The sequence below is a fragment of the Amphiura filiformis genome, chromosome 12, assembly GCF_039555335.1.
Source record: "Amphiura filiformis chromosome 12, Afil_fr2py, whole genome shotgun sequence".
NCBI classification, from domain to species: Eukaryota; Metazoa; Echinodermata; class Ophiuroidea; order Amphilepidida; family Amphiuridae; genus Amphiura; species Amphiura filiformis.
Genome location: NC_092639.1, coordinates 17,089,104 through 17,103,435, shown reverse-complemented (window position 1 = coordinate 17,103,435; position 14,332 = coordinate 17,089,104). Strand labels below are relative to the sequence as shown.

Here is a 14,332-nt window from a genome sequence, read left to right as displayed (position 1 = left end):
TTCTCATCTTAATAATGTTTGCCGTTCTGGGTGTCTCGCTATTCACAAGATTCAATCAACAGCAAAACGCTTAGTACACGCTTTTGTTACCTCGCGACTGGACGCGAACAACAGTCTCCTTTATGGTCTTTCTAAAGCGGCCCATACACGATCAATGTGATTGATCAAAGATAACAAGAGTGGATACAAAATCTACCATTGTGCCACTGTACACACGAATATAATAATGATTTTTTGTCCAACCATCAATAAAAATCAAACTTGATTAGTTTTCTTCAATAATATTGAAGAGAAATATTATTTTTAAACAGTCCTGCATCTAGGGTCCCAATATTGATCAATCAAATTGATCGTGTATGGGCCGCATAACAGCAATATCGTCAAACTCCAAAGGGTACAAAATTCCGCGGTAAGACTGGTTACACTAGCGAAGTCAAAGACATGACATTGATATATTGCGTCGTGCTTAGTAACACTGGGCATGGCTACCAGTTAAGGATCGGATTGTTTTCAAAGTTCTTCTCATCACATACAAAGCTCTCAATAGCCTGGTTCCATCATTTATGCATCACAGACCTTCTTAGTTTTACAAATTACACACCGCATCGCAACTTCGTTCTTCTTCGCAATGTCTCCTTGTTCCTCCATCCAGTCGCGAGTTATCAACCCGCTATTACGGCAATAGAGCTTTCAGCACAGCGGCTCCAGGTTTTTTATCCCTGCTCTTTAACATCTATGGTTTAATGCAGAGGTGAACGTACTAGTGCAGCGCGATATATTAAAATATTGTTTTAACCTATTGCTATGGTAGTTAATCCGATTATTACGTCACTTCGACAGCGAATACAAGCAAGGTTGATTTATAAAAGCAGAAATGACTTACAAAGTCATAAAATGAAGATACATGCTGCTAAAAACTGTGAAAAACGGGTTAATTTAATTGAATAACTAGAAACAAAGTTAATGTTAACAAATATAAATATCCTTTTCATCACATATCTATGTACCCTCTACTAGTACCTCTGTGAATGTCAAGGTCACAACCTACGTACTTATTCCAGGCATTCCTGACCAAGCTCTTTACGTGACATAATCCAACACGAGGTTCATTATATCGCCGTCACAGCCACCGTGTATTTGGCGGGGCACTTGAGTAAGCCGAGCCATAGCATGGCAGATGCAGTATTTTATTTTCATAAACAAAGAATAAACTTGTTCAGTTTTGTTTCAAGAGTTCAGTCAAAAATGTAAAAACAAACAGCAGCGATTTCAAGTCAACAAAATCCAAGCAAGGACTAAATGCAAAAGATTGTTATTTTCATTTCACTATGTTGATGACAGGCGATATAGCGTGCAGAACTGCTTTCACCAAAAATGTGTTCTTCTCTAATGACCATATTCCTTTATTTGTTACCACCAAGAGTCAAGAAGCTCTAAAACTGATTTATTTTCTGTGTACAGTATTACATTTTTCAATATGTTTCTTTTGTGCAATAAGTTCAATAATGAAAAATAAGAGAAACATAAAATATAATAAAGAAAAAATCTCAAAACAAAGATGTGCTATTTTGATGGTTAGTAACTCTTGACACCACTGTCATCTTGCGCTCATAAGTTAAGTTGTTTTTAATGCTCTGCGTGCTAGCCATGCGCTTCAACGGAAAAAATTGAGGTTTTGAAATATTTTCTCAAAATATCAAGAGCTATCTTAAGAACTACTGAACCAATACTAGGCTTGTTTGTACTCATTTTAATGCATTTTTCAAGCTGATTCCAAATATGGTCATGAAAATTTACATTTCTGAAATTTTTTAATTTTTAATTTTTTTTGAAACATGTCGTCTGCAGTCGACACCCGCGTGAAGAGAGTTAAGATACGGAATTGAAACTTAGAAAACAGTTACAAAAATGATGAATAAATAATATCTGAAAAAATTACATTGTTTTGTTGTACCATCTCAAAATGCGTTTCATTTTCTACATGTAACCTTTTTATGGGACACCTTGTACATTCAAATAATTAAGAAAAACAATTATAACAGCAGAAGATAAACATAATCCTACATAATTTTTTATACATGACAACATTTAATAAAAACGTCACACATGTATAAAAATTACTAAAAAACTACTTTATTACATTTAATTACGTTTAAAATACAAAATGAGAATTTTTCTTATATACACAAACACACTGACAACAACAGTGTATTACTCCATTCCATAGTGTAAGACAAAAAATAAGAAACTATGTGTAAAGTTACTACATGTATCATGTTGTTGAGCTGGACATATCAGTGGCGTACCATGGCCGCTCCTACCCGGGGGGCTGAAGAAAATTCAATTTTGCCGACCCTTCCTCAACAGCCCGAAAAGGTTGACCCAATTTTTTTGTCGGTGGTTTGAAAAAGTGAAGAACAAAAATAAAAGGATTTTAGGCGCAAGCGCCCTAAAAGCAACACATTTTGATGTATAGCGCCATTTTTTCTTTACTAATTCTTTTTGCCGCCCCTTCTTCTTCCGCCGCCCAGTTTTGCCGCCCCTTCGTTTTGGCCGTCCCCTGCTTTTACCCCGGGGCTTGCGCCCCAAAGCCCCCCCCACGCCCAAAAAAAAAATACGCGCATGCATATCTTTAGCTCAAAATCGAAACGAAATTCCTTGATCATATAAAATTGATGTAGGGATGAGTACGACTCTCGAAATATTAATTGTAAACTTGGAGGACAATATTTAAAGATTTACAAGATTTCTCTTTAAAATAACAGGCAGTTTTCGCGGTATTTTTCTCGTACCGTACAGATCATGGCCTCTATTCTTTTGTATGTTGAAACAAGAACTGAATAAAAAGCAACATTTTATTCACTAAAAGTTTGCTCTAGTTCTGTTATTTTTGTGTGGTAAACGGCGCAATGGGCTATTCCATTTAAAATCAACATTACCCCTGAGGAAGATTTTGGAAATATCTGCCGCACGGGGAGTATGAATTTCAAATGGAATGAGCACATTAGGCAGCTCCATTTATGTCTCACACTCCCTCAGTGGAAGATTCGGGTTGAATCTTTCTCAGAGGGTGTATGAAATTCAAATGGAGCTGCCTAATGTGTTCATTCCATTTGCAGTTCATCCACCCTCTGAGGAAGCTTCAACCTGAATCTTCCACTGAGGGAGTGTGAGACATAAATGGAGCTGCTAATGTGTTCATTCCGTTTGAAATTCATACTCCCCCTGTGGCAGATTTTTCCAAAATCGTCCACAGGGATAGTGTGGATTTTAAATGGAATAGCCCAATCTATCATCTGAAACATCCACACTATCATTATCAAAGTATTATCGTCACAATAAATTCAATACGGGTGAACTGACAGTGCATTGTTTTTGATTTCCGTCAAATGGAAAGTAATATCGAAAAATATAAACCTATACTATTTGCCATGCTGTTGACAGACTTTTAATTTAAATGCTGGAGTCTATGCTGACAGTTGAAAAGCTGCTAATTTCGCATGATTATGGCTTAATTTGCATAAACACCTGACACCATAGGGATTGTATCACAAAATAACGTAGCACAACATACACAAGTGCATATAATGACTTTTGGTTTAATAGCAGTATTCTCTTAACTAGTATATGAATAGGATGTGATATAGTGTTCAGCTTCATGGCAAAGACAGAATATATACCGTAAGAAGCATACGTCGAATTGGTACTCGAGTCAGGTTGAGCTAACTTTAACGGTAAGTTCGGTATATTTTTTAATTAAAAAAAATAGGACGTGACGAGAATAGTCGATAGTTTAAATGCCGGTCTACATTCTACATTGTGGCTTCTAACGACACGTCATGCATAAATTATGGGATTCAAGTCGGATATGTTCATAATTCTTGCTTTCACGTTTAAAATATTGTCATTAAAACGCATTTTGCGCGAATTGTATCATATCATCACATATCCCCATATAAGTTGTGTGTCTAAATAATTATGATAAAAATAAACATTGATCAAATATCGAATCAAAACAACACAAAACAGCTCAAAACAAACAAACAAACAAACAAACAAATAACAATAATTTCAGCAGGTTTTGTGGTAAGCCATTGGGTTAACGTAATTGTAATATTTCATTGATTATTTAAGCCAAATGCTTACCCATGTATATTGCTTCGGGTAGCAATCAAAAACACTTTTTACCAAGACCTACATAATAGCCTAAACTTACAAATTACAGATCTTAACAAATGAATATCACCAGCTTTGTGTTCTTGATAAAAGATTTGTTGCACTCAAAGATCCAGACGATTCTCTGATGTAAATCCTGTTTTAAACTTGTTCAGCGAAGTCCACTGTAGATTTGAAGATAATCCTTTGCGTAAAAATCCTTGCACAGATGACAACTTCCAAAACTTCAGCATTCACTCCTTTCATTGACAGAGTATCCCTTCAGAAAGCAGACTTCAGCAAGTCGAAGGAAGATACGAATTCCCTTTTCGGGAAAGATGCGCCCTTTTGGCATACTTCAAATCTCCTCGGTTATGACTGGAATAGTAGCTCTTTAGCTACGCAGAACAATTGACTGGTTTGTCACTGATGTTGCTTGAGAACACTTATAAATAGCTGTAATCCTATACAATGCACACTTAGACACTCTTATAAATATGCCCTGAAAATATCTTGCTTCTATCTTAATTAAATACCAAACTAGTAAAACTGGAAAGTCCCAGCAGTTCTATCTAGCATTCTGATTTAACAACAGGGTTTTATCTGAATCCCCAAGATAATAATAGATCTGACTGACTTTGTTGTTGTGATTGCATAGCTTTACATGAGAGGAAATGCCATTTCTCATAAAATAATTCTAATTGTAAACAAAGTAAATGACCATATCAAATTACTCGGATACATCAAAATATACATAATGAGAATGGCAACTGTTAACTTGTAAAGTGAAAATGCAAACTTTATTAAGGCAGAATAACGTAATGTTACATGTAAATCAACGTTTCACTTAATCTTGTGAAATACTCAAGTTTAGATAACCTGTTTGAATTTGATCTATTCTGTATCATTTGATTTATCAATAATTCTGATATTCAACATTAAGGCTTCACACGAATTTGGTTCAGAGTTACTGGATTAAAAATTGCTTGTACATTTAAACAAATCTTTGCAAACAAAACTCATGATTTTATAGCATTCCTCATTAGGTTACATTATTAAAAATATCAATAATTGCCATTTAACTCTCTTCACGCGGGTGTCGACTGCAGACGACAAGTTTCAAAATTTTTTTAGAAATTCAAAAATTTCAGAAATGTAAATTTTCATGACCATATTTGGAATCAGCATGAAAAATGCATTAAAATGAGTACAAACAAGCCTAGTATTGATTCAGTAGTTCTTAAGATAGCTCTTGATATTTTGAGAAAATATTTCAAAACTTCAACTTTTTCCGTTGAAGCGCATGGCTAGCACGCAGAGCATTAATTTACCATTATCGTGTTTGACATTGCTATTCGCACCAGCTGTTGCCAATGATGAGTCCTAATATGCGATCGATATATAAGCCATAATATTTAAGGTGCTGATGACCCTATGGACTTTGGCATATCACACACCGACATCGCCCGGTTAATAATTACATTATACAGCAGAGACACTGAAATGAATACCCGGGATTGATACACGTGAATGTGCTATGCATGATTTGATATTAGACGATAAATCTTTGGATACCGGGGTAGAAAATGATGAATATCTCCCATAATTGATTTAGTCTAAAGAATTTGGTTTTGGTTTTGGTTCCTTGCACTTGAATATACGTGTTCAATGGATATGATAGTCGTTAGCTAGCGTCTTGAGAAAGAAGAGTGCGTCTTGAACTCAAAAACTGACAAAAATATTCTGATTTTATATGTGCCGAACTATAGTACAGCGTAGGCTAGTTGCACTCACTCGTGCAAGCAGTCTAAAAGCATATGATCATTGACCTCATAATGGCGTATACATGCTTACTCACACACAGAGAGGTCAATCACCAGGCTATTGTCAGTAGCCTTAGTCGATGTAGCCTTAGCCCTTGGCTCATTTGCGTCTCAAAGGTCGGAACAAAATGGCCATGCGTGGCTGTGGATTCAACCTACCATGGCGATTTCTGCCATGAAGATATCGGGGCGATGACACTGTGTATCATTCACAGTAGTAGAGTGAAAGGGTTCAGACTGGTCTTCAAATAAAATCAGATAAATTTACTGCACCTTTCCTTGAAAAATGCAGCTCAAACAATGTTTTAAAACAAATTTTAAATTTTCTAGCAGATTATTAGAACATTTATTTATAATTGGGTTTCTTTTGATTTTTCAATTTGAAAGTGCGGCAGTTTTGAGTTGTGGCCTCTCAAAAAGAGTTTCTTTTTGTGATATCTAGTTCTGAGCATACTTACTATTCAGTTCTAGAGACATGAGTAAGAAATCCACTTCACATGATAACTTTACCACTGATAGATAGATTTCAAATCAATGATTGTCTGTATGACACGAATGGCAAAACACTGGGCAAATTTGCTGGGTCATGTCGCGGTAAGAGTCACCTTAAGAGTATCCTGTTGTTTGCAATATATCAGTATCAAAATCATTTTCTATTTGAAACATAAATGCAATACAAATTATTTTGAAACTTAAAGGCCCATTCAGTGATTTGCTCATCCGGACGATCGTAAAAATCATCAAAATTCAGATTTTGGTACCTTTGTCATTGTCATAGATGTGCTAACATAGCCTGCGAGTGGTTCCGCCTAATTTCGCGTATTTAAGACAAAATAAGACATTTTACACGAATCTGTAATTTAGATACTGACAGTATCAAAATTAGCTACATGTATTTGAATGGGGCTTCAACTTCGTCAATACTGCTGTTTTCTTCGTTTTGTGCCAAATTTGCCATTTCAAAAAATATCAAATGACAATTTGAATGACTTATCCTTCACTTTTAAGCATTATAAACAATTTTAATTTTTTTACACCTGCGCTGGGATCACTGAATGGGTCTTTAATTTCTCAGACAACATTGCTTGTACAAATTATTACCAATAGGACAGAGTGATGACGGGATTTACTGGATAACTGGACTTTAATAAGTAGGCTTATTTCTACTCCAAATTTAGTACTGTAAAAATTATGCAATGTTTGTTATAGTTTCTAAAGATACACAACCAGATTTCTATTGGTGCCACCCCAGAGGTACACTGCTGCCCAGCCACTTCATTGGTACGGTATTCTGGAGTACCCGTGTTGGTACGCTCGAGTACACATATCGGAATCACACGTACAATACACACACTGGATTGGCACTGCATGGCTTCTCTGGAGTACGGCCACAAAGTAGTCGGACAGTCGTGTACCTCTGGGGACGGCAGCAATAGGAATCTCCCAGGAGGAATCTGGTAATGATTTATAATATTAACAGCGAGATTACCGTTAAATGTGACATCTAAGACAATGACCATTAAACCTAACCCCTAACCCCTAACCTCTAACCCCTATCCCCTGACCCTAATTTGCGTGTGGTGATGTTTCTGTCTTAAATGCCACATCTACCAGATAGGTAGCGTGCAAAAACACCGCGACTGCTGCATATGTTTGCTTTTAATATTTTGAAGATACCTTTTTCAACTTGTGGGCAATCTTTTGCATGACAAAACGTTCCACAATGCTTCCCTTATAGAATCAATTTACAAATCTACACCTAAGTTATGCAATGTTCACTTATTAAAAATGTTTTCTATTTGTTACAACAGATATGGACGCTATTTCCAGACCTTGCTTCGGTCTACCAGTTACAAGTTGGCTGTGTTTAATTATCTGTGCTATTTTACTGGCACCAGTGAAATGTATAACAGCAGAAAGTACTACAACCATAGATCCCACGACAGGTCTTCCGCACTCACAAACTATATCAATCAATGACGATGCCAGCGGTGGTACAACCGAGGCATCAAATGTGGGCGCAACCGAAAATCCCGCAGGTACTGATGCAGTTACAAAAGGCACAACCGTAAATCTTGCAGGTATTGAAGCAGTTACAACAGGCGCAACCGAAAATCCTGCAACTGGTGGTAGTACTAGTAAAGCAATTACTGAGGGCACAACCGAAAATCTTACCACTGGTGGTAGTGAAACAGTTACTGATCTTGTAACCGAAAAGTCTACCACTGATGGTATTGAAGAAGTGGTCACAACGAATCCTGCAACTGATGGTACTGAAGCAGGTACTGAAGGCGTAACCGAAAATCCCAAAATTGGTGCTGCTAAAGAAGTTACTGAGGCTGCAACCGATAAGCCCAAAGCAGTTACTGAGAACGTAACCAATAATCTAGCAAATGGTGATACTGAAGTAGTAACTGACAGTAAAGGTCCTGCAAACAAAAATTCTGACGCCAGTAATATTCATGTAAACAGTGGTACTGATGAAGGTACTGATAGTAAAGGTCCTGCAAACAAAAAAGCTAAAATTGCAAATAATGGCCCTGAAGCTGCACATGTGGTTTCAACTGATAATCAACATACTCCGACAACAAAATCCGAATCTATAGCTTCTCAACATTCAACCTTAAAAACCGAAAGCAAACTCAAGACCAACCCCACAACCAAGCGTTTGACAACCACACACTCACAAATGATAAACTCAACAACCTCATCGGGTAACACTACCAACCCACCGCCGTTAAGCCCAGTGGCAATCGCCAATGTTACAGCTGAAGACATTACTCCGCAATCTGTCACTATCATCTGGGAACAAATAGACAAAGACAATAATGAAACCTACAGATTGGTTGGCTATAAGCTGTCACCAATGTTGGAAGTACAATCAAAGATAGCAGATTTATACATTGATGGAAGTAATAAGAGTGGAATACATCGTTTAACGCAGAATAACTTAATACACCACACCTACTACATGTTTTGCGTTGTACCTGTAAACCTAGAGAACGAGCAGCATCCTGAAATTACCGATGGATCTAACACCAACACCACAGACTGCTTCTTTTTTGAAACACCGTATAATCCACTGAATCTCAAAGCCGTGGTTGCGTTGGGGTTTGGTGGCCTCATCGTGGTTATTTTCTTTGCTGTGATGATTTCATGTAAGTGTTATGAAAGGACAAAGGAGGAACAATTGGTAAGGATATATATTTAAAGCAAATATTCTGTTCTCTAAGTCTACAAACTTTTCCTAAAGAAAATAGTAAAGACAAGCATTTGCTATTATCTCGATAGGGACTGTTCTATCTTTTGCACTTACCCACTTCTCGCGTCTGTCAAAGGGGACGCCCTCGGGAAAACTCTATTGGTTCGTACAGGGGCTTTCAGTTCAAGTCAATTTTCTCGGCACAAAAAATACCAATTTGCTTTGTCTTTGGTAAATATTTAAACTTTTGGAATTACTTCTTCAAGAGGCATTCATTTATGGCATGTTTTGTGATCTTCCCCACTGAGTGCAATGGTAAGTGTCCTCTTTGTGTCCGAGATGGAACAGCCAATTATCGGCAAAAGCACTCAGTGATCTATCGCAAGTGACGCGTGACGTCATGCCGACCCGGCGACAGAATAAACAAAACACAAGTGGCATACCCATGTCGTGTTGTACTTGCTTTTTTTTTCATTTGGTAGGCGTCCCGGTATGTGGTATAGAGACAGTGAAGTCATCGGGAAGCCTTGGACGTGTACGTACTTTGTTATGGACATCGTGTATGTATTCGACTACGATTTCCTGCGTTTTATTCACTGAAAATCTCGGATTTTGACAAAACTACAGCACCTTAAGTCTTGATTCTTGCAGTGTATATTAGTCTAATGAAGTGCATTACAATCGTGTAAGAACAGAATTTTGAAAAATGTTGAGGGCGTCCTCCCCAGCAAATGTTACAATAATGGCTTTTTAAGCATTATACCAGCCTAATCGCCTCATTCCTTGTCTTATCCATTACGACACCAAGGATGGACTGAAGACATCTCATCTCAAACACTTTCCGCGCACAATGTCAAAGAGTCAGTTCAAAAGGTGGCAAGAAGAATAATATCAGGATTCTGTAGATGGTCATTTGAGTGGTCTTGAGATATCTTTTAAAAGATTGTGCTTTTTGTCCTCCAAATGCCTCAGCTGCCAATCTGGTACGCCGTATACCACATCTGTTATTGACACACTGCTATCCAGAAAGACAAAATCGACAACTTTGTCAATTGGTATGATGTCTCGTGGGTCATCTGACATGATCTTGCATTTAGTAGGCTTGATTTCGTTCCCCATTTACAGCAGGCTCTTGCCATATAATTGGTGGAAATTCTGAGCTTTTCCAATGCAACGTCCATAGCGCCAATCTGGATTATAATCCCTTGATATCTGTCAACAAATTCAAGGTATAATTATGTTGAATAGGCTTGGAGAGAGGATGCATCCTTGTCTCACACCAACCACTGCGCTATCAAGTTCCACAATACAGTCAAGCCAATCTTGTTCACTTCTTGGATACTGGTACATGGTGGGATGAGGCCTTTACTCAATGGACAGGAATGTTACCTCTGAGCGGGATGTATTCATGTTTTTCAGTAAAACCCGTCTCTCTGGCTTTAGTTTTCAGCAGCCAGTATGTATATTAAGAAATATTAGTTATGCCACTGTATCTCTCAGGCCAGATCTTATGGCGTACAATTTTACTGATGTGACTATGAACTTTCGTCTTTTGGTCATCTAACAACATTTCTGATTGGTTGACAACTTGAAATGCTCATGCCAATTGTCAATTATGACTAGTCTTTCAACTATTTATAGTCAAACTTGCATTTGCAGACGATCTTATTAATACCCTCCTTGCATTACGTTTCACTACCTGGAGAGAATTGATCAAAAATTGAATTCCCTCCCGAGGCTCGTATATGTCAATGAGTTGACCAGATCACAAGGATGTCATTATAGCTAGAGGCAGTATATAACACAAATGGTCAATGAGTTACATAAAAATGACCTTGTGTGGTATTTGGTCAGTCCCAGAAAGTGAGTTTTGCCTGAGGCAATTTGTGGTTAAATGTTGATCCCTCACCACAAGAGTTAACCGTCGATTTGGTTGAAAAAGGAGATGAGTCATGATCAAATCTCCCAGGTAACAAAACGTAATGGATAATTGGTTCAAAATTGAACACAATATTCATTTTGGCCAATCGGCAGGTAGTTCAGATGGGGTTGAGGAAGGGGTATGAACGTTTGGACAGTATTTATTGTGGGACATTAGAGCACATCAGACATATCGAATTGCATTCTGAATACGAAGAATGTCCTTCTGATATCAAATAATTTCGATTTTTTGAAATTCACAATGTAATACACATTTTATGGCAAATCATTAAAAATTGATATTTTTGATATTTAACAGTACTTGAAGTAAACTTTATAAATCTGATGATTTATACTTGAAGTATATGTAGGTGGGATGAAAAGCCGACGATCAATTGAAAATTTTGACCTTTCGTATTGAAGATATGGATTTTTTCCCCAAAACACCAAAAAAAATAGGTCTTTTTGGGAAAACAATCCATATCTTCAATATAATAGGTCAAAATTTTCAATTGATCGTCGGCTTTTCCTCCCAGCTACATACACTTTAAGAATATATCATTAGATTTATAAAATTTATTTCGAGGACTGTTATATATCAAAAATATTGTCATAAAATTTGTATTATATCGTGAATTTCAAAAATGAAAATTATTTGATATCAGAAAGACATGCTTCGTATTCAGAATGCAATTCGATACGTCTGAGGTGCTCTCATGTCCCACAAAAAATACTGTCGAAACGCCATAAACGCTCATTCTAGATCCCTTAAGAGTACGTTTATTAGAGTAGCAGATGGTAGATTTAATGTTTCCCTTTTGTTTTCTTTCAATCAACAGGAGGAGAAGAAATTTCTTGTAGACCGACTTAAGCAAATGAAGCGCCACAAACGGAAGAAGAATTATGGTTCGGATAAAGAGCTCATATCCGGTTATAAAATCGCGGACGACGAAGAATCGGATTTTGAATCTGTCTCATTGGACGCTAAATCTGTGGCTAGTAGGGATGAATATGATGTAGAATTGGATAAAATGAGCATGCCTGATGACAGCTCCGATACGGGATACCTTTTGGATGGAAAATAGGTTTATCATATTTTATTTTTGAGCTGCTTACAATTCTCGTATTGCCATATTACAATAACTAGAGTAAAACAATAGGCGTGGTCGGCGTCCGCGCCTCAGCAGCGTAACAATAACCGGGTGTGTTATAATTTTAAAAAAAGAAAGAAATAGTCAAAGGAAAAAACAAAACAAAAAACTCATCAAATGAATGTAGGTTGACCTAGTCTGCTAGACTGGCCTTCATGAAACAACGTTGTAAACAACAATGCTTTAATAGTAAATAATTTTAAAATATGAATGGTTTTATGTACATTAATAATGTGGATCTCCTTCAACATCACAAAAGTTTCACAGATGTTTTGAACAATGATTACCTATAAGTATGTAACACATGGAATATTTACCGCACCTTTTTTTAATGCAAGTATGCAACCTTTACGCTGAATGCATTCTATTGCCAGAATTACTTAAATTTCGTGATCCACAGCCTCATCCCCCCACTTTTCTCAAAAAAGTCGAGGTTTTTATACCACTGGAAACCTCTGGCTATATAATGTTTATGTACCAAAAATTGGTCGTTTAGCAAAAATATCGTCAAATTTGAATTTCGTTCTGGTATATCAGAACGAAATTACAACAGTGGCCTATGGAGCAGTGTATTACCCATATTCAAGCATAACTCGCACGGAATCAACTGAAATTTTGGGAATCAGCTTTTTTCGTGGATATCTACTGAAAAATGTCATAAAAGAGGAGGCTAGGATCACGAAATCCTCCTTTAACATACTGCTAGAGTTAGTCATCAGCTTTAGGACCTGGACACTGGAATCAAAATTCAAGGCAACACCCTGAAAAACCTACGGTTTGCCGATGACATTGTGTTGATGGCAGATTCATCAACCACTTGTAACTCTAGTCTTGAAGTAAGAAATCTGGCCTAAAAACAAGGGGAAAACTGAAGTCTAGATTATCAACAAAGTCAGCTACCCAATGACTATTACAAGGAGACCAACAGAAATAAGTCCAAACCTTAAAGCCTTAAATGTACGACTTCCTTCAAATTTTAGATTTGTTCTTCGATACTGTACTTGCTGAAATAATACTAGTAATAATTGTCGGGAAGGGTTTCTGTCCATTTTGAGCTGAAATAATAAGGTCAAGTTAAAGAAACTCTACTGCTTATTTTGGCTGTTTAACATGCAGTTCTATGGGATGACATAAAGTCATAATTATGTCGAACTCTTGCTCTGTTGATCTACAAACACAACAAATTTGGCTGATTCCTTTTAGGTGCAAGTTGGGACATTACAAATATGCCAAAAAATCAGGTTTGAAAACAATTAACCAATTTCATATTATAAGATAGTACATTATGGCTTTAACCTAAATGGGAGAAGTTATTACAGAGAACTCTATATAAGTACGGAAAGGGTTAGTGACTAGTGTTGTTTGAGCACAGAATAATGGTCAATTTGGCATATTCTGTTTGAGACCCCACTTCATTCACAAGACGTGTACTCGGCCGAAAAGGGTGATTGCTTCAAATGCGGTGTCATTGTAAAGGGGAATACATTAGCTGTCCATTGATATGTAACACGATATGAACATGTCACAAATAATCTGAGCAAATCTGAAACTAATAGATGCTTGAAAACTTTCCTAACTTTTGTTGAGGAGTTTACTTTGGTAGCAAAAATGCATCTTGCTCCAAAAAGAGTTATGATCCTAAAAGGTCATAAAGGGGTCAAATGTCAAACTTGATTAGATTTTGTTCGAACCGTCACCAAATTATTCCTCTGGTCAAAAAGATTCAGAAAAGGGATAGTTTAGTCTATCTGCAACGTATGGTTCTCAGTCTAGTTATAAGCAAAACGGTAAAAGTTCACATTTTGGGCTCCACATGGGTCAAACCCTAAGAAATACTTAGATTTTAACCACAATTGTCCCAAATTGTTTGTCTTGTATTAACAATTCAAATTAATAATAGTTTGAATCATCTAGAATGTATCATTACATATATACATATATGTACAACAAGTTGTGGTCAATACGGTTCAATGGGTTACAGGTATTTTGGTCAAATTGCACAAAATAATTCCTCTGGTAATAACGATTCAGAAAAAGTATAGTTTAAGGGTAGATGCGGTATTGTTGGTCGAAGCAGCCAT

The 14,332-nt window shown here is 36.8% G+C and overlaps 1 protein-coding gene across 2 annotated transcripts; it reads left to right on the top strand.

Moving 5' to 3' along the window:
* Positions 1-3,502: 3,502 nt before the first annotated feature.
* On the top strand, positions 3,503-13,827 carry LOC140165880 (uncharacterized). Of its 2 annotated transcripts, XM_072189223.1 has the most exons (4): positions 3,504-3,734; positions 7,790-8,404; positions 8,480-9,171; positions 11,940-13,827. In XM_072189223.1, the coding sequence occupies exons 2-4, from the start codon at positions 7,792-7,794 to the stop codon at positions 12,183-12,185; spliced, it is 1,551 nt and encodes a 516-aa protein (XP_072045324.1). In that variant the 5' UTR covers positions 3,504-3,734; positions 7,790-7,791; the 3' UTR covers positions 12,186-13,827. The 2 variants fall into 2 exon arrangements, with proteins under 2 accessions (XP_072045323.1, XP_072045324.1); XM_072189222.1 differs by having other exon boundaries at positions 3,503-3,734; positions 7,790-9,171.
* Positions 13,828-14,332: the final 505 nt, after the last annotated feature.

Bases quoted from the DNA above. Each gene is read 5' to 3' on its own strand.
- LOC140165880 (XM_072189222.1), top strand. From the start codon at position 7,792: ATGGACGCTATTTCCAGACCTTGCTTCGGTCTACCAGTTACAAGTTGG. The intron at 9,172-11,939 runs GTAAGGATATAT...TTCAATCAACAG, and splicing joins GGACAAAGGAGGAACAATTG to GAGGAGAAGAAATTTCTTGT.